The sequence below is a fragment of the Pavona decussata genome, unplaced genomic scaffold, assembly GCF_977016875.1.
Source record: "Pavona decussata unplaced genomic scaffold, jaPavDecu1.1 SCAFFOLD_93, whole genome shotgun sequence".
Taxonomy (NCBI): domain Eukaryota; kingdom Metazoa; phylum Cnidaria; class Anthozoa; order Scleractinia; family Agariciidae; genus Pavona; species Pavona decussata.
The window spans coordinates 3,072,501-3,093,769 of NW_028145510.1; the positions used below are offsets into that span (position 1 = coordinate 3,072,501).

Sequence of the window (21,269 nt, forward strand, 5' to 3'; positions counted from 1 at the left end):
GTACCAACAGTAAACACCAATCGAGCATCAAAGGCTCTCCTAAGAAGCTGCAGCACCTCTCGTCCTTCTCGCGTATCCGGGAGATAAGCCATTTGTATGCAACCTTTATACCAGTGCCCAGGATTTGGATGCTCGGGGCCTTGAAATCCCGATGGAAAGTGATAACTGATGACGATTGTGCCATAGCCTGCAGATATAAAGAAGATCGAAGTATATACCTGTTCAGATAAGATGCTCCGTAGACTGTTCACAGTCCCCCTATTTTTTCGTGCGATTTTCGAGACCGGTACGCTTCTATGGAACAGCCGCCATCTTGGTTTGTAAAAGCGAGCGCTATCTGGGGAGGGGAGCGGGAGTGGGTGTTAGTATAGTCAGTGAGGGGAAGCGAAAAAATAGAGGGACTGTAACAGCTTCTCACTGTCTCGCGTTCCAAAGGCCCGTTGCACCAGCAACGGCAACACCTCATTGGTCAATTAGACAAAAGTAGTTCCGAAGCGTTGACAGCATGACTGACGTATCTTTCACCGCCAGTTCTAAAACTGGATACGGCTGGCGTGTAATGTTGTGAAGATCGTGGGGAATGTTTTGATTTTTATCGTTTGTCTCGTCGGCTTGGAGGCCTAATAGTATACAAATATCCTCATCGCCGCTCGCATCTTCTAACAAAACGTTCAGTGTAAAATGTTCTCGGTACGGGTCGATACGGTGGACGGAACTGGTTCAAAACGGTTGAAAATCAGCGGACGCTTGGCAGGCGGCCGACTGCAGTTTTCCGTCTCTTTGGACTGCTTTGAAGTAGATGGCGAATTAGGGACGACTTTTTTACAATTCTCTGGGGCGAAACAACACACACAAAGCGATTGAAACGTTGCTGATCGTGGCTTTCGTCGCAAGCGCTGTTGCAAACACGTCAGGATTGCCCATCTTGTGGATCAACTTCAACTCCAAGATGTGCTTTTAAAAGATCGGCTAAAGGAATGCTGGCAACTCCAGCTCTTTTCGGGATCTTAACAAATTTTATGTGGAAATGTACTTGTTTTGCTTCCCGAAATCGCCGACTGCTATTTGAAAATAAATGTTACAAATGCGGCATGTATCTAAAGAGGTTTCGCTGTTAGCTTCACTCTATGCGTTCCGCTTGTATAACTATTGAAATTCACTTTGCAAATAGCTTGTGTACTGTACTGTATTTCCATGCCTATCCTCACTCGAAAGACTTTCGCAGCCTTATTTTATTTCATAACTGTACTTTGTTTCGAAATGGTACAGAAACTATACTGTATTTTAAAACAAGGACTATCGTATTTCCTTCAATTTGACATGTTTATCTCTGGGGAGTATATTTTTTAGTTGATTCAATTAGTCGAGGCGACAAAGTTTCGGCACGCCCCTCGAACACGAGACAGTGAGAAGCTGTTACAGTCTCCCTATTTTTCCCGCCGCCTCCCAACTCCGCTCCCTCCCCTCGGTAGTTTAGACACTCTCCCCAGATCGCGCTCGATTTTACAAACCAAGATGGTGGCAGCTCCATCGAACCGTACCGGTCTAGAGAATCCCACGGAAAAATAGGGGGACTGTGAACAGTCTAGATGCTCCGTCGCGTCATACAGTAGTGTTTATGCGACAATTATTGAGACTTACGAGCACAGGTATTTTGTTCTTTAGACCTACAAACTCAAAAAAACGAGGAAAATTGAGATTTCGTTGCGACTAAAGCAGAGTGTCTACATATGCGATGTAAGCATAAAACACGTCAAAGGTTCCTTGAGATCCCTCAAGGCAGCCTCCAGGACATCGCATTCGCTCTGCTCTCATCGTAACAAAATCGCAATCAAATTGCCCCCGGCCCAAAATCGCCAGTAGTTCACCTGACAGCCGATGTGATACCAAGTTAAAAGTCACCAAAAAATCTCTCCAAAATCCCATTTTAAATCACTAATATAAACAGTTATTTTTAAGGCTAGTACAGGAATATTTCTGAAACAAGTGCGACAGTTTCAAACTCCAGAAATGTAGGACGAGTGGCATTCTTGTTTTCGAGTGTTTGAAGGCCCTGATGAAACACGAAGAAAAAAGGGTTTCTTTGCTTGCGCAGTACAACTCTCCACAACGGCCACCTCATGGACAGAAGAAAGTGGCCGTTGAGGAGAGGTGGCCGTTATGGGAAGGTGGGGGTGTAATATGACACCTTTTTTGCGGAAGTACAACATGTTTATTGTGCCAAGTTCATGCTTACTGTAGCCTATGATGACAATCCAATCTTAAATAATATATATAGATAAAAAACACAATAAGATGTAAATAATGTTTTGAATCAAAATGTTAACCGGAAAGACGAAACGAGCAAGGCTCGCAACATTCGCTATATTATTGTAGACAATTTATGCTTACTGCAGCATATAAATGGCACACAATTAAAATTATACGTATATCATTAAAATAGATACAGTTTATATCATTAAAATGCATCAGTTTATAGAAAAAGGTTTTTAAACATGAAAAAGAAATGTATACTGGCCGTTGTCGAGAGGTTATTTTGGCAGTTGGGGACGAGCTTTAGTGGCCGTTGCCGTTGTAGAGAGGTGGCCGTTGTGGAGAGGTTTAAACAAGAGCTAATGTATGGACTGTCCGCCGGGACAAAAAAAAATGGCCGTTATAGAGAGGTGGCCGTTGTGGGGAGGTGGCCGTTAGTGGAGGTTCGACTGTAGTTCTGTACAAAGTACAAAGAAAATGTCGCTGTTGATAGTTTTAAACATTTTGGCCAGCGCACGGCGCTAGACCGGGATAATCAAAAAGGGTAACCGACATTTTACTCTCCCCCTTTTCAAAAAAATATCCAATATCCTTTAAGAAGGGCCGGAGTATCAAGAGAGCTAGCCTAAGCATGTCATGAACAAGACGAAAGTTGAACCTATGACCTTCCGTGCGCCGGTCGAGTGTTCTAATCTCTTAGTCATTAATGGCGAGCTCCTTGTTCTAGCCTCCTAAAGGTGTTTAAAAAGTCATTACGTCAACTTCCTCAAGCACTCTCCCATTCTCTCAACCTTTCTTGTACCCTGCCGAAGATAGTTTCCTTACTATATTAGCGAACGCCACATTTATTACCTTACGTTTCTACGAGGGAATTATTATTATTATTATAATTGCGTCAATAACAAAATGCTTAAATATGATTGGTTCTTAACAGCCCATATTTATAGCTTAATTTTGCTATGTAACTCCAAAACTGTCGACCGATTTGACCTGTCCGATTTGACCTGTCCGATAACTAGAAGCATGTATTCGGACAGGTCAATTTTATCGGACAGTTAAAGAACCAATGCAAATCAAGAAGCAAATGCCACTAGCCAATCAAATTTCACTACATGGCAGATGATAACCAATCAAAATCAATGAAAAAATTGTGACCAGGTAAGCTTTCCAGCTTCAACTGGAAAAGAAAAATGGAGGAAACTAACTGGTCCAGTGACTTTTATTCAGACATTCCACATCCAAAGTTGAAACGAGTCATTTTTTTACTTTGGAATCTATTTCTTACGTTAATAAATATTCCAAGACTGAGATTCTTGCATTTTGTTATTGGCACAATTAATTGGTAATAGGACTTTGTGTCGTACAATTCAGGGGTAATCAGGCTCGTAATTTATTTGAAATTACTCGCCCGATTACTTCCTGAATTGTACTCCACTCAGTCCTATTACCATTACTTATTATTATTATTATTATTATTATTATTATTATTATTATTATTACTATTATTATTATTATTATTATTATTATTATTATTATTATGATCATCATCATCATCATCATCATTATCATCATCGGCATTATGACTCGATTTTTGTTTTGTTTGTTTGTTATGTTGTTATTTTTGTAGAAAACTCCCATGTGCGTGCTCCTGTGGTGTTACCTATGTATTGTTAAAGCACATGTTGAAATAGACATTGCGCTACACATGGCACTAGATAATGTTTCAATCGTATTAACTAAATGAGGAAAAGAGCAGATTCCAATCAATTATGAGGAAAGCCAAAACTAATCTTCGCTAGGCCCTCTGTGGTGGGCACCAGCAGATTAATGTTTTGTGGGTTGAGAAAGACGCGAGATGTCATTTGGCTCTGTCATGAATGACCCTGGTTTTTGTTGTTGTTGTTGTTGTTTTCGTTTTTCCCCCTCTTTTTACTTCGTTCTGACAACAGCGATTCGCATATCTCATTTTCAAAGTTCTTTGAAAATTACCTTCATAACCTGGGACACTATATCGCTCACAACGTAAAGTCATCTCTCCCCTTGGCTGGTTTCCCTGAAGAGCACTCTGTGGTTCTTGACATACTGGACACTTTTTGCTTGCTTTTAAGGCTGTTTGCAGACAGACGGAACAGAACGAGTGATTACATAAGCATAATGCATAATCCCTAAATACTTAAACTTATTTACACTATCAAGATCACAATCAAATATAGATACAGACAGCGAGGAAACATTAACTAATTTTTTTTTATTTTGTCTTATATATTGTATTTTTTAACCTTTTGTATATTTCATCTTTATAGGACCTTTCTGAAAACCACATTTAGTGAACGAAAGCTTCCAAATAAAAGATTATTATTATTATTATTATTATTATTATTATTGTTACACTTTAAAGCTCGTGGATTGGTCATAGTATCAAGACAAATAGGACAGTTTTCTAACATGAATAGAAAAACAACACTGAATCAGAAAATTACCCGGTTAAACTCGCACTCCTAGGTACGCTACTTCAAGGGAGAAAAACTTCTATCATCGCTGGGAAGCGCTGTACACGACATAAGGAGAGTTTTTAGACTCGCCAAAATATAACAATAACTCCTGGTCACTAGTTTTCAGTTTAAGACAACTTCTATTCCTGCAAGACAAAGTAGCAACATTATTTCTTAAATAGCCAATTTATTTCTGTGAGTGACAATGAAAAACATTGGTAAACCTTGGTAAACATACGCCACCTAATCACGTATACTGTCCATAACTTAGACATGTGACAGCCAGTAAAGGTCTTCACCGAAGGGACGCCGGTCAACATAAACAACTGCGCGCGAATTAACACTATAGGGAATACGCAGGTTATGATATAAAAAAAGAAACAAATAAATAAGATTACTATGGAAAGATTTAAAGACGACTTCTTTTGGAATTTGTCACAAATGAAGTGCTTAATTAATACGATTGAAACTGGACATCTATTGAGGTGGCATTGAAAATGTTACTTAATAATTATTCAGATCATTATCAGTGAACGAAGGTCCATTATACATGAAAGCCTACATCTGTTTGTAGAGGCTCAGCCTAAATTTCATGACCTGCTCCAATAACTATGCTAATAAGCCGTCCTCTTACCTTCCTCCTTCTCTTCTGGCTTGCCTCCAGCACCGCCTTTGGGCGACTTTCCATCGTTACCACCCATATCTCCCTTAACAGCGTTGCTGTACGATGCAGAAGAAGGTGGGAAAGATGCAACCAAAGGAAGGTCGTTATCATCAGATGAACGTCCAATGGAAGTGCGATGATGTTGGCCTTCCCTTGCGGGTTCGTGTGGGTTCGCTGTTGGACGACCACTGTCTGACACATTTCTGTTTTTGTTTTTACCACGTCTTGGCCTTAAATTCGGTGCTTTAGAGCTTCCACCCTCGTTACCAGCTGATGACAAAGTAGCCGAATCTTCTCCTGGTGTTCTCCTTTCTTGGTTATCCCCATATCTGGTTATGAACTCCTTTGCAAAAGCTTGCACTGTGGGGTCATCTATGTCCACGATCCTAATATCAGTGACTGTTTTGCTTTTTGGGTCACCTTGTCTAACAAACTCGTCTACAGCATCGAACATGACTTGGGCGCAAGCGTTTTTCGGTATGCCATAAATGCCGGAACCAATAGCTGGTAATGCTATTGAAGTCATTTTCAGTTTGCTTGTTTCGAAAAGGCTGTTGAGACAGGCACGACGAAGAATTTGTTTGCTTTTCTTGGCTTCCGCGACATTCCAAATTGGTCCAACAGCATGGACAACCACTTTACAAGACAGTTTTCCTGACTTTGTGACAACTGCGTCTCCATCTCTGAGCGGCCCTCGCTCTCTTATGATCCGCCGAGACTCGTCCTCGATCGTTTTCCCCCCCCTTTTCAAGAATGGCCTTGGCTACACCTTCAACGTGTTGGAGGTCCAGGTTAGCAGCATTTACAATGGCATCAACTTTTTCAGTGGTTATGTCTCCCTTGTAAAGAGCCAATTTTACTTTCCCTGAAAGCAAAATAAACAGAGTTGTTCATTCGTGGGAGTGAACTTAGAATTTGGAAGCAGTTTGCACTTGTCTCACGATTGTGCCCCACAGGCGAGTGTGACAATGTTTCTCAACGTTCAAGATGTTTAAGCCACTGTAATACTGGTTTTCATCGGCGATGGTGTCTTCTGCCGGTGTATCAATATATATAGTGATTGGGTTATTTCGTTTTATCACCTGACAGAATCTCAGCGACTTATCATGAGTTCTTTCTTACGCAAATTCCTATTCGTTTACTAAAAGCATCACTAAAACCTAGAAACAAAGAGACAAACACCTGCGTTTAAAATATAATCTACCGCGCTTCTGCCATAAGTCAAAGGGGTATCAAAGGGCATCGCGCCCTTACTTACAACAACAAGACAAACGGACTGGAACAAGGTTACGTTTACTGACGGCGACCGTCATTGATACACCAGCAGGGTTTAAGAGGCCATTCATGGAAACATGGATGCCCACCATCAAACAACACAACAGCCGATCGGTTCTACACCGGATTCCCGAAGGAGCAGCCCATAGTCTCAAACAGAAGGATCGAAAGTCTTCAATCACTTACAACTAACAATTAAAGCGAGGATCAAAATGCATCAATGGACGTCAACCACGATGCTACTTATATTGATACAGAGCCGGTCGACATTGTCGCCCGATGAAGACCTGCAGTCGAAACGTCGCAATACAGCCTTTATTACAGAACTGCGAGACCGGCGATTAATTTTGAACTATCAATAAATAATTGTAGGCTAAAATTTAATAAGGAATACTCAATAAGTGAACGCGGAAATAAAACGCACAGGAATTGTAAAGATGAAATACACTATGGCCTTTTATCGCTTTCGATTATTTTCGTTTCTGCTATCTAAGAAGCTGGCACAGGCTATACACTAACCGAGGTAGGTCAATAACTGGTTGCCAGGAGATATGGCATCTCTGTGGTACTCTGGCGGAGCTGGTAGGTCCATATCCTCTTTGAAATCTTCTGTTTTTTGGCGCCTCCCATCCTCATCCATGGCCATTTCTGTTTCCCTCTTTGTTTCCACTCCTTCCTGCTCCAGGAATTTTAGGGCCTCCTCGATGTGGCTTGCTTCACCGTACATCTCCCAGTGCTTTCGATCCCTACTCATTTCTATAGATATTGGAAATTTTTTTTCAGCCTCAGAGATTGCTTCACGAGAACGGATAACAAACTTCTCACTTTTAAGCGAAAAACGCTCCATTTTTACTTGCTGGTAGATTTTCTGGTACAGATTGATAAAGAGGTTGCACGCCTCCTCATATTCATCAGCACTGCATCCCTCTGCTGGCTTCAAGCTGATTTTTGTTCCTTCGGGTTTTCTGGGTATTTCAACCTTATGTTTGGCTTCGATGTCATCAAGTTTGCTTTTGTGCGATTTGAAAAACGCTTTCACAATCTTGGGTTCAATTTCAAAGCTCTGAATTTCAGGGTTATCAAACGAGAAAGAGGGTCTGTGATCGCTGTGTGTTTCTTTCTCTTTTTCTTCAGGGAAAACTGCTTCAATTGCGACTTCCAATATGGAGCTCTCGTGGTTAGCCTCTCCTACTTTTTCAGCCTCGTCATCGAACCGATTTTCGCTTTCTCCTCGACGCTGAGATCGTATGGCTTTCCCCTTCATTTCATCGACTACCATTATGCCATTGGATTGATGTATATTCTGTTGTAAGATTTCATGGGACTCCTCCACTTGTTTTAAGGTTCCTGACATGACAAATGTGTTGCCTGATTTAATCCACTTGATACCAGTTTCGGTAGCGATATCACTCAATAGATTTTGGGTTTGCTCGCAGGAGGTGGATTCCACAAATTCAAAGCAAAGTTCTGCTGATACCAATTTAAAGACCTGAAACAGAGGTGTAAGCATTCATTTAATTTACTCCAATTGATTTACGGTTTTGGAAAATATAATAAGTTTTACGTTAATCTCTCCCTCTTTCTACATCCTGTGAGCCGTACGGTGGAAACATGGATAAGATGCCAAGTAATGAGCCCTGTGTGATACTTTGAAACATAGCTAAACAACGTAATCCATAGTAGGTTACCAGTGTGCAAGCGTTCTTAAGGTTACGCAAATGTGGGGGTAACGAGATCTTGCAAACACCAAATGCTGTAACAAAAAAAGTCTTTGCATTAAAATAAGAGTAGCCTTACATATTACATGTTAAACAATAATGCGTTTGATAACATGGTCTGCATTGCATTTGATATCACCTATACCGGTCATAACTGATTTAGAGCATCAATCATCACCTGTAGCTAATTATTACCTATTACGGATCCCTGACTTGCAATAAGGTAACGTTAGGAAATGCGGGCCCTTGTTCAGCTTCCATGTTTTGCAAGCAATACCTCGTGATCAGGCTTGATGTTTCGAACATATCTGACGTTTCCATTGTCAGTAGTCACCGAGTGTGAAATTAGACTGCGACTATGATTCCTTGTACAGTGACACTTTGTCGAAGATAGATATATGACAATAAATTTTGTATTTTTTCCATTAAAAGGTCTCAATTAACTGGCCCTGTTTAACCAGTGCTTTTCTTTAAACTTGTAAAATCATATTATTCAGGCCTGCTAGACTCCAGTTCATTCTTACATTTAACAAGACTGCGTCAGTCGGGCCTGAAAACAACTGAAACGACTGATACCGACCTGGCCTTAAGCTTCCATATTCAGTATATTGAGTCCACACATTAAGCATGGCATTAATTTCTAAATCGAAAATGGATTCTGTTGAATCCTATATTTGAGTTTTAATCGAGTAATCATGCACTGATTATGTTAGATAATTAGATAATAATATTGGCTGCTGGCAACTGACTATGGAAGAAGGTTTAGAGTGTTTCTAAAAAGCTTGTCCCATGCCAAGGTATAAGCGCATTCCAACGCATCCCACTACCCCTTCGGCTTGTGTAAAATGATTTATGATTGTTAGTATTTATTTACTGTTTTTTTTTTTGTATTGAATGAAGCCAAGAATCCAAATTATACCAAACTGACTAAAACGCTATCACCCGAGTTTACTCTAGGGGCTGATCAGTTAACGACATATAAATCAGGCTGCATGGCCCATGGGGTAGTGGATTATGTCACATAGTTTGTGTACTGAAAACAATCTGTTTGGAAACACTGTCAACACGTATTTACTAATGTTGTGCGATATTTGTTTTTCAGCAGTATAATACAACTATGAATTTTTTTTTAAGTACGTAACTTATGATCATCCGGGTGAGTGTAGTCCAAAGATTGCGTGACGGGCCAAAAGAGCGTCTGCTTGGAGGCTAGTAAATTTTGGAACGTCAGTAATCTGATGGTATAAATGTCTCTGGTTGTTTACCTGACTGGTCAACGAAGTCGAGATGTTATTGGTCGTTTGTCAGTTAAGCCTTGATGTTATTGGCAGTGAAGACTGCAAAATGTGATTGATTCGTTTCGATCCGTCTTTTGTAAGTCAAAAGTCCGTTGGTATATTGTTTGTCTGTTTTTCTTGATGTTGTCAATAAGTCGTTTGTAAGTGCAGGTACTTAGAGGCTACGGTTGAGTGGCGTTTGGTCTAAGTTAGTAAACCAGCTTTAATTTCCAGAGTGAGTCGTTGATACTAATTTGTCCTGTAGGTAACGCACTTGGCAGAGTCCCAGTCGATTCTGTGGTCCGTTTGTAAATTTTGTTCAGGAATTTTGTGTTCCGCAATGCGACAACTACAGAGAAGAAGCAAGCCACAGAGAAGGAGAAGTTTACCAGGCCAAATGCTGCGACTGCCAGGCCACTTATATTAGTGAGACAGGCATAAATTTGAACATACAACTGACTGAACACAAACGAGCAACTAGAAATGGTGATATTAACCATTTACAAACGAACCACAGAATCGACTGGGACTCTGCCAAGTGCATATTATCAGTTACATTTCGATATTGGTTACGTGCTTATACCCCGCCCCCATTTTGAAACCATACACCTTATTCCAAAATGGCTACCATTTTAATATTCTATTGTTGGTATTCAAATTAGCCCTTCTTACCTCGTTCTTAAGCTCAAAAATCAAAAGAATATTTTATCTTGAACGAGGCAAGAAGGGCTAATTTGAATGCAAACAAAAGAATATTAAAAGTGCATTTTTGGATTAGCATGTAATCGTGGAAAACAAGGAATCCTAAATTATCTTAGGGCTCTAACTTTATAATGGTTTAAAGGGAGTATACAATTATTGAGAACGAAAAATTTAGATTTTTGCAAGAGCGGGAAGATTTGAATAGAATCCGGCAAACTCGCCATTTTCAGCCGATCGCGCGGTGCCGTAAATAATAAACATTTTTACACAGTTTTCGGCTTCCAATCATTAATTCTTGAATGAAACAATAGATTTTGAGATAATATGCAAACATAAGCCGAAATAAAGAGCGGGTAAATCAGAAAACTGTGCGAAACTTTGATAAGATTTTGTTGTTTACAACAAGCAACACGCGGCTAAATTAAAAACGTGAGCTTCTTCGGCAAACTTGAGAAAAATACTTTTCTGAACTGCTCTAAACACTTAACGCAACTTCCACTACGCTATGATTTAAATACAGTCATTGCAAACCTAGAGAATTTATCAATTTGGCACTCGATTTGAGACAATAAGTTTTACAAAGTCAACTTTATCTAAAATACTACACGCAGAGCAACTCACCGGTTCAACTCACATTCATTGTAGCTGAAACAAAATTTTCACTACACCAGGACGATTCCATTCTCTTTCCTTTCCTTTAGGTATATGTTGAGAGTTTACCGAACTTTTTAGTGAGCGTTTTCCCCCAAAACAACGAGAAAATCGAAGAAAAGATTGCATTGTTGTTGGGATTAAACTTTCGATGCCAAGCGGACGGACAACGGGTAATCCCGAGCGGGCAAGATAGCTCCATCTTGCCCGCTCGGGTAGCCAATCACAGCGCAGGATTTGACTCATCTTGCCCGCTCGCGGAGCCAGCCATATAATAATAAGATTTATTTTCCCTTACCACGTAAAACAAAAAGCAAAGGAAGCAGGTGGCTGTTTACTGGCACAGGGTTTAGAGGCACCAATGCAGAATATGTGAGAAGTACAGAACTGTAGTCTCGCTTAACAGAAGACTGCAAAAGGGAGGGTTGTAAGGCATATTTATTCAGCGTAAAATGTCTGAACAACCTACGTAATGCGTTGAATGTAATTTTCGTTTGAACAAAAGCTTCGCGCAAGCCATTTTGCTATCTGTTCGACTCATTTGGAAAGCCATTTGTTGAGCCGGACTGCACACTTTCTTCAAACTCTCCTGAAAGCGATTACGAATACGAAGAATCAGTCAGCGAAAACTATTTCACAGAAACTATAAACTCACAGAATTGTTCGAACATTTCCAAGAAAGTTAGCCTGTTGCAGGCGTTCAGATAGAGTGGAGAGAAGCAAGGAAAATATCGATAGAAGCGAACGATAAAGCGAATAGACTGGGGACAGCAGTTTTTCGTTCACGCGCCGGTTTTTGCTGCTTAACACTACCTGAACGCCTAGAACAGGCTACAGCTCGAGTGATGTTTTGCCAATGGAAGCATTTGCGGTTTGGTCGCGTTGGAAAAAAACAACGATTTGTTCTTGAGAATGATTTCTTCCCTTTAAACTCTCTGAATTCCACAGTTTAATCCGCCGAGTTCGATGATCGTGTCCTGGACGAAAGGGCACAAAAAAAGAACAGAAAAAGGAAAAAGGACCGCACGTCAGCTTACATAGGCGCAGATGGCTGCCACTATCAAAAAAAGTGAATGAGTATTCCTGAGAGCTTCTTCTTTTGATGTATAATTCTAGAAAGGTATGTACAGAGTCTCTTTGCTGAAAAGCAAACAACATTTATCACGTACGTAAAGTATCAACTCTCAAAGCAACTCTCTTGGGGGTGGACATCCTAGTTAGGGGCCAGGGCTATCAGTCCAATAATAATATCAGTTCAATAATAATAATAATAATAATAATAATAAAAATAATAATAATAATAATAATAATAATAATAATAATAATAGTACAAGTGTTGCCATCGTGAGGAACAGAAGTTTTAGTATTTAGATTGAGGATTTTATGGATAGTAAATAGTTTTAGAATTTAATTACTAGGATCTTTATGATTAGGAGTTGGGATTTTAATAGAGTGTGTGCACGACGGCCATGTTAGAGGATGGAAACAATACAATGATTTTTGTTTGGGAAATATATTCTATTTTTATGCAAATATCTCCTATTGTTTTGATCCTCCAACATGGCCGCCGAATACACTCTATTGTAAGGACTTGGGTCGTTGCATTGATTGGCTCCGGCTGGCCGCCCAATGATTGTCTAGGATATCTGGGCATCGAGAAGTTCTTACTGCCATAATAATAATAATAATAATAATAATAATAATAATAATAATAATAATAATAATAATAATAATAATAATGAGGTGATCTTACATTGTCGGTGGTTTTACAAAAAAGTCTATAAATCCTAAAAAACTCAAATTCAAAGGTTTATTTTGTTTCTGTTTTGTTCAGAGCCCTAAAGGCAACTTAATGGCTATAAACATTGAATGCCTTTGGAACTACTTGCTCATCCTAACCAAATGACATTGCTGCACCGTTATTAGGCGCTTATGGACGGAACTACAATCCAAAGAACTATTAAAAGAGAAAGATTCGTTTGACCCAGTTTGGCTACAGCAGACACAAACTACTATAGACATGTTCAAGCAAGTGATTATCATACTAAACGAAGATAAGCCAATTACCATGAGATAACTTTTCAAAGATCAGAAATTTGAGGAAATGTTATTTCAGTTACCTTTGATCAATGGTTGGCCTCTGTTGTTATCCCTATTCCCTCTTGAGAGATCTGACCCTGTTGGCTTGCTTTCATCGGATTTGGGTTTTCTTCCTTTCGTGGCGACTTTCAGCTGAAATGGACTCCCCTTGATCGAGGTCCCTCCGACTTTGATGGACACGTTAAATTTTCCAAGAGTTTTTGGTCTGTAAGAAATTAAATAACGTCCATCCTTCAAGCTCGTCATCGCGGTCTTAATGTCAGTTTGTTTAGAAAGTGATGTGATGTTGACCTCGATTTCATCCATCTCACTGTGAGTCGTCTGGCCCATTGAATTCTTTGTAATCACTGTAAAAGTGCAATCGTCGCCCATAAAGCTCTCAGTTAGATTTCTGCCTTCTGCCACTGACAACGAGGGTTCGGTGTTGGTTGTAAGTAGTTTTCCCTGAGCGCCTCTTAGAAAGGAATCATCATTTGGAACGTATTTGATCCCACGATAATCCACCTCCGGTTTAAATGAGAAAACATTCGGTACGGCCAGCTCCTGAAGCCTTTGTTTGACCATCGCCTTGACGTTTAAAATTTCTGGTAAATTATTACGAAGAAGAACGGCCTCACAAAATGTCACAGTATTGTAAATTTCCATCTCTTTGCCATCCAAACTAGCCATCTGAGCTAAAACTGCATCGTTAAAGGCTGCTTTCTTTTCGAGTAGCTGTTCAGACACGCTTGCTTCGTGTTGCTGGATCAATGAAACGCGTTGTTGAGCGATTCGCTTGACTTCGCTCATCGCCTCTTCGATGCGGTTGTTTACTTTCAACCTTCGTTTCTCCAAAAATTGTTTCATGGTCTTCAAATGGGAACCATTTGCCTCAACTTTGCGCATTTTGGCCTCAATTTCGGACTTGTTTTTCTCAAGACCTTGCTCAAGCGAGATTTTGTTGTGATCTTGATGTTCCAATATGGCGCAGTCACGGCAAATGCAACTTTGGCACTTTTCGCAGAAAAACCGTATTTCATCTTTGTGTTTCTTGCAATAGTTTCCCCTCCGAGCGTAGCCTTGCACATCGCTTGACTCAAAGTTTCCAATTTCTTTAATGTGATGCCCACTAAAGTTTTTCCATTTTCTATGAGACTCAACGCACTCCTCACACAGGAAGAAATTGCAATCAGAACAATAAATCCTCAATGATTTCTTTTCGCCACAGCCTCCACAACGTGGTGAATCTTCTTGCCCCTTTCCGCTGTAAGCCTCCACAATTTCAACCAACTGCTTGCAAAACAAGTGTGATGGTAGCCTGTTTATATCGTTTTGAGGACATTCGGTGATATGACGGCAGGTCGGGCAACTCAACTCTCCTTCACGCTGCTTTCGTAACCAACCTTCCAAACAAGTCTTACAGAAAGTGTGAGGACATTTTAGTATCTTTGGTTCTTTAATTTCACTGAACTGCTCCTGGCAAACAGAACATTGCAGTTGCCTTTTAATATCGTCGAAAAACCTTTCAGCTTGAGTCATAATTTCCAGCAAGGGACAAGCATTTTTCTTAACGAATTAAAAAAAACACGAGCGATGTTTCGTAGCCCTAGGCCCCTTGTTCCCAGTGCTCAATACAGGATCTGGGAACGAGGTAGGTTAAAGTCCATTTTCATCTGGAAATGAGAAATGACTGAAGGTAGGTGAACTTTATTTATGGACGGCATCAGTTGAAACGATACAATGTTTTTTAAACGATCTGTGCGTTTACCTAAATTAATTACATTACCAAAAATAAATTACCGTAAAATAATACCATATATCGTTTATTGATTTGCTTATGAAGGGGAGGCGGGGGAGGATGAATGAGAGAGAGAGAGAGAGAGAGAGAGAGAGAGAGAGAGAGAGAGAGAGAGAGAGAGAGAGAGAGAGAGAGAGAGAGAGAGAGAGAGAGAGAGAGAGAGAGAGAGAGAGAGAGAGAGAGAGAGAGAGAGAGAGAGAGAGAGAGGGAGGGGTCTTCATGGAGGATTTACGGTATTTATATGTAACTGTATACATACAGAAACCTTGGCTGCTCTATAACATGGCGGCTTTTTCTCGTTTTCTTTTTTCCTCTAAAGTGTACCCGATTTGTCTTAAGTACGTTCTTTATTAAAACTCCAGTTAGATGTACTTTAGATGAGCCGGTTATAACCCATCTAGTATTATTGAGAATAGTACGCCGCTCGCAATGGCGATAAGTAGGTCTTCTACAACATCTAAAAGAATTTCAAGGTTTAACATGAGCCATCAAATGATATCTAACACGGTCTCATCCCACCTGAACACGACGGTGAGAAACGAAATGGAAACGATCATAATACTATATTTTATGCTCATTTTTTCCTATTGATAGGTTTCTAGGCAGACAACCATTTCGAAAGCAGGACAAACATGCAAACATACGTCCCGCGAATGCCGTTATCGTACACAGTTTGAATTCTTAGACCAAACAGGGATATTCCTATGTTAAGTACCTCCGGTAAAAATTGATTCCCATTTCCAATTTTTCTGGACCCGGTTGTTCGAAAGCAGATTAACGCTAATCCACGATTAAAAGTTTACCGAGGCTTTCATCGCGCTCGTTAAACTGAATGGTTTTAAAAGCTAATTTTAAGCTAATGATAAAGGAAATTAAAACTGAGGAACAATTTTTTTTGCAAAAATCGTAATTGCTTAGTAATTATTTATCACTCAAATCAAAGTTCACCATTAACCCAGGATTAGCTTAATCGGGCTTTGAACAACTGGGCCCATGTGCTGTCAGTTATGTAGCATGTCTCTCAAGATCCTACTTCAACCCTGAAAAAAATTTAAAAAGACAGCTGCAATCTCTCAGCAAAACGACTTCCCTCAAAGATAATCGTGTAGTTTGATATTGGATTCCCGAAAGAAATATGAAAAAAATGGCTAATGCAATCTCTTCCGGATTTCATCTCACAAATGACCAGAAGACAATCTAATGGCCGCTATGTCTCGGGCATGGTGGTATAAAGGCCCCGATAACCTGTGCAAGCCGGTAAGCCAATCAAAACTGTGGAACTGTATTATCAAATGACACAGATTTCACTGAAAAACTGGTATGTAATATGATAAATTATAACGCATGTAAATCTCCATACAAAGACACCAAGTACACGGTTCCAAGGCGGCGCTTACTAAAACCTGTCGCACAGATGCGGACAGCAAAAAACTGGTCACCCAGCCTTCCCGGAAACAGAAGTTGTCACACAGAAGCCAAGTCACAGAGGACACGAAAAAATAAATTTTCCACACAGAAAAACAAAAGCGACTCGCACAGACTAGTAACACACGCCTAGAACTCGCAAACCGAGAACGTGCTTAGGCATACCCGGTGAAAAAACGCAAGCATAAAAGAAAATGAAGCGGAAAAATCGAAACTACGTTAAGACACACCGGGAAACTCACCAACACGAGAAAGAAAAATGTAACTTTTGCGCCACAGGCGGAGCAGAAGGGACAATATTGTTTTCCTCAGGAGCTGGAACGGCTGCAGCCACGTGCACGGAAACGGGTTGGTTTTCAGCTTCATGCACAGCCGCCAAAAGCGACACAAGCGTCGGGTTTTGCGGGGACTTGGGCCATACATGTATTAAAGTGCAGAAAAATGATTAGAGAACGAAACACGGCACAGCGATGCCAGGAAACCAAACGACAACCTGAGATCTTGTGTCCGTAATCTTGTGTCCATTTTAACGAAGAGAGGAATAAACAGGATAAAAGTGACAGGCCTATTTATACTATATTATGTACAACCGGCTACCCTGAGGATCCACAGATGCGCGGGAATTTGAATACACAGGTCTCATAGGAATAGGGGCGCGTTTGTGTGTTTTCTTGTGAGTTTTCAAAATAATTTTAGGATTTACTTAAAACGTTACAGGAACTGAATAGGTAAATCGTTTTTCCGGATGTCACGCATACTCACAAACATGCTAAAAAATGTTTTAGTAAACTCACACACTCACATTACCTTATCAGCCAAGTTAATTTCTCAAAGTAAAAACCTTATATTTAGCGGACTTTTCTTGTTTTATTTTTTTTTTGTGGGGGGGGGGGGGGGGGGGAAGGGTTCACTCGATTGACCGGCTGCAGTAAAGTTGGGCATACCCGCAGTAGGTCAGGTTTACTCAAGATCGTTCCTCGACACAGGGTCTGGTCAAGATATTTTGAAAGTTCATTTTTGTTCCTATGCACATGGAATATCTAGGAAACTTTGAGGTACAGTTCTTGCCCACATAAGAATCATTTACCACTATTACCACCCGTTTTTATTTCTTTTTTCACTAAAATAACACACATTCATAGCTATAATACAAGGCTTGCTGCAAAACAGTCTTATTATCTCCCAAAAGCAAGAACTAATTATGGAATATTCAATATTAGATTTCAAGGTCCATCAGTGTGGAATTCCATTGACTTTGTCTTTATTTAAAAAGAAAATGAAACAACACTTAATCAAAGATTACTAGACATCTGTACTTCGATTTCGATTTTGCAATTTTAAGATAAGAAATAATACTGTTTTACAACGTAAGAATTATGGTCATTAATATACTGGTACTTTACTTAACTCTGTTTAACTTTATTTTTGTGTGTATTTATGTGTGTTTGTTCTTGTGTCCCTGACCTTAACATTTAAATATCTTTCCTTACAGCTGGCTGCCTGGCATTTTTAACTTTTAGGTTATTTCGGGCAGCCTGCACCCCTATCATCTATTGTATGTATATATTTATATTTTCTGTTGTAATTATAATGGGTGGAATAAAGTATTGTTGTTGTTGTTGTTGTTATTGTTATTTATTTTATTTATTTATTTATTTATTTATTTATTTAACTATAAAAGTTAACGCTAAAAGAGAACGACGTTTCCACCGTCCGACGGGCATTTTCAAGTTCAAGATGAGAAGTAAAATATGTGCTTATACAGCTATTTCAATTAACGTTGTCGGATTAAAATCAAGCTAGCTAAAAGACAAGACTGCAATGTTTTGTGGGATTACTTTTTATGAATAATTTCATCAAAATCATCCATGCACGTGCAGGTCATTGTACTGCTAATTACAACCTATTGTTTTCTCGAGGCATGACTGATTTTGATGAATTTATTCATAAAAATCCCACGTAGACTTTCGGTCTTGTCTTTTAGCTTCATGCTTTGAACCGACAACGTTAATTGAAATAGCTGTATACAATTTGTGAAAAAACTAATGAGATACTGACTTAAAAAGCTCTAAGATATTCACATCTAAACAATATAAAAAATAATAGCGTGAATGATAAATGCAAAGGAACGCTAAAAACGATAAAAAGTATTTAAAAGATATTTAAAAGTGAAATAATTAAACAAATAACTTCGCGCGGATCGAGTCGCATTGTTTGTTCAGTTTCGGCTTTAGGTCGCGAATAAACAACATCTCGAAGATCAAGCAGTCGAGTTTGTTCTGACACTTTTTCAGAATTTTGAAGTTGCTTTTAATGGTCTCTGGATCAACACCGCACAGATATTATCATATTAAGACATATTAAGGCGTTGGGACCAGGGACTTTATTCAAAGGTTATCGGTACACATATTCAATCAGTACTACATGAAAATGTAATGAGCTATGGCCCATATAATAAAACCAACCAGAAACAGAAAACGATTAACAATACAAAGATAAAAAATGCCACTTTCAATGGTATCTAAAAGTAGATTTTTCAAAACAATGCAAGAAGCGCTTGCTTGCTTGCACGCCAGAGTGCCAGATCGAGTGCGCGCAAAGGCCACCGAAATAGCATACCGTGTAGCACAAATGTTTGCGGTTCGAAATGACTGAAATTTCTGCTGGAAACTAATTTTTACGATTCTCTGTTTAAGCAGCAGAACATTTATAAGTGGAAGAAACCTTAATACTTTCAACTTTTATTGTACGGTATGTTGAGAAACAGTTGACTCTACTTACATATTAGAGATTGATATCACTATAATACCTTACGCGCAAAGGGACTAAACAACAGTAAAACAAAACAAAAAACCTACCCCTACCATGCACAACAAAACACCCTTCCATTAATACGGTTTAATAATACAGACTAGATACAGACTACCGTATGTATCTAAGGTCTGGTTGCCTTCTCCAATGGAAAATAATGTTAATGTCCTTGTTTAAGTCCAATGTATATCGCTCGAGTGGCACCAGTCGATTGAAAGCGAAGTTTTCAATTTGACTGCCGGAAGGCAAATGTGGCGTTTTATTTTGAGGGTTTTTTTTTTCTGCGGAAACTAATTTTTTTGGATCGAGTTCAATCCACAAAATCCGCAAAAATTTAGAACCCGCAAAATTTTCATGCCACACGGTAGGTACTTGTAATTGTAGATCTCCTCTCAAAGCGGGTGTGTCATTGCCTATAGAAGTCTTGTGACTTTCCTGCAAAATGGGTTGCTCTTATTGTTGTTGGTGCAGTGTGTGCAGTATTTTGGCAGAGAAAAGAAAAGATTGTCTGAAACAGATTTACATTGGCTATTTAACTTAGTTTGGGTTGCTTCTAAAAATCCAAACATTTAGCAGCTTTAAATTGATGCATCCGGTTTCGAAACTGACCCAGTCCACAACGAAGCTTAACTAAACGATATTAATTTGAATAAAAAAAATTGAGTAGTCAACATATTGCTAACAGTAGGTCGAGACGCCTCCTTTCACACTCACTCTCTCTCTTCCTCTTCCCAGTATTTAGAATTAAAGTGATCCCATACTACGAACTTCGAATTCCTCTCAATAAAGATTACCTCTTCCACTGAAAGAACAACTATACTAATCGTAAAAGGGTCAGTACGCTTTAACTGAGCCCAAAAGTTCAAACTTTTTAATACCTGAGTCATCAATATTCTCGAAAGGTTTGCATTATAACATAACAGGTTTGACTTGCACTACTGTACTTTATCGAGATTAAGCAACATTATTATGTCCAACCTAGTCACCCATTTCCTTTATAAAAAAAATTATCCTAATCTTAACATTAAAAATATCACTCGGAAACTCAAAAGGAACAAGTGTGACCATAAGTAACCTATATACACTGTTCAAATACATGAAACAAGCTTGTCACCACGTAGGAATTGCAGGTACCGCATCGAAAAACGTATTCTCTGATCAGCGGATTCCCTTTGCGGCCAACTCTTCTTTAACTCGCCGTAGGTAGTCTGGGTCGGGATATCCAAACCTTCAGTTCAAGAGGGAAACAGATTAATGCTGCGACCTTAATGATTATATAAGGAGTGTACAATTTAAAAACGACCGTTCCACTCTTAGTTGCTGTTGTTGTTGTTGTTGTTGTTGTTGTTGTTGTTGTTGTTGTTGTTGTTTAATAAGCGCACCAGGATTAACAGTTTCAGTTAACTTACGGGGCGTTTATTCAAGTATAAAGTATATACAGAATACTCGAGCAATTGATATATCTATATATGCTTCATTTTGAAAATTGTCAAACATGAATTACGAGTGAAAGATACATCTTCGAACTGATCCACCAATTTAACCATATCACGATACAGAGTATATCCACACGGAGTTTGGACGGTGATAACGTTTACAATTTTGTTCCTTGTTATCAATGGGAAAAGTTTATTGTGGCAAATCCTTGAGGAAGGAACTTAAAAATCTGTGTTTTTTTTACGGGCACTTATGTTTTGCAGATTTTTCTGTAAGGAGCAGCAAGGATATTTCGCTTTGCTGTCACTGGTTTTGACTACACTTAAGTCCATCTTCGGAAGTTATGAAAAATCCGACACATTCAAAAAGCCAGCTTTTCAGCCACTTATTGCTGTTCTTATCACTGTTGTTAGTGCTCAGCTGTGTACCTTTTGGACGAACATTTTATGTTGGACGAATGTTGTCATGATCTCAAATGACGTTCACAACGCCTACAAAACTGTAATATAACACCGTTGGAACGGTTAAGCCGCGGATTTCGGGAATCATTCTACACACATGCTTCATAGAAACACTTTTCCGGCCTGAAGTGATTCTTTTCAAATCAAAATTTCTCACAGAACACATCCCTTAATCTCCATCAGACTACATCTCCCGTTTCATCCTATATTGAAATTGTATGTCATT

General features: G+C 39.3%; 2 protein-coding genes and 1 pseudogene across 5 annotated transcripts in view; all 3 read right to left on the reverse strand.

The window, feature by feature from the left end:
* Positions 1-8,193, reverse strand: part of LOC146473638 (uncharacterized) — a 13,123-nt pseudogene extending 4,930 nt beyond the window's left edge. Inside the window, exons 1-4 of the transcript XR_014866396.1 lie at positions 7,204-8,193; positions 5,380-6,274; positions 4,243-4,362; positions 1-187 (exon numbers count right to left, since the gene is read on the reverse strand). The exon at positions 1-187 is cut by the window's left edge and continues 81 nt beyond it. The product of XR_014866396.1 is annotated as an uncharacterized LOC146473638 (transcript). The remainder of the gene's footprint in view (positions 188-4,242; positions 4,363-5,379; positions 6,275-7,203) is intronic.
* Positions 1-14,672, reverse strand: part of LOC146473636 (E3 ubiquitin-protein ligase TRIM45-like) — a 59,605-nt gene extending 44,933 nt beyond the window's left edge. Inside the window, exon 1 of the mRNA XM_085118337.1 lies at positions 13,153-14,672. Within this exon, the coding sequence (XP_084974463.1) occupies positions 13,153-14,650 (1,498 nt within the window). The 5' untranslated portion in view covers positions 14,651-14,672. The remainder of the gene's footprint in view (positions 1-13,152) is intronic.
* A 4,022-nt stretch (positions 14,673-18,694) lies between these two features.
* Positions 18,695-21,269, reverse strand: part of LOC146473640 (uncharacterized) — a 71,949-nt gene continuing 69,374 nt past the window's right edge. For all 3 annotated transcript variants that reach the window (XM_085118348.1, XM_085118347.1, XM_085118346.1), the window contains one exon: positions 18,695-20,373. In XM_085118348.1, the coding sequence (XP_084974474.1) occupies positions 20,304-20,373 (70 nt within the window). In that variant the 3' untranslated portion in view covers positions 18,695-20,303. The remainder of the gene's footprint in view (positions 20,374-21,269) is intronic.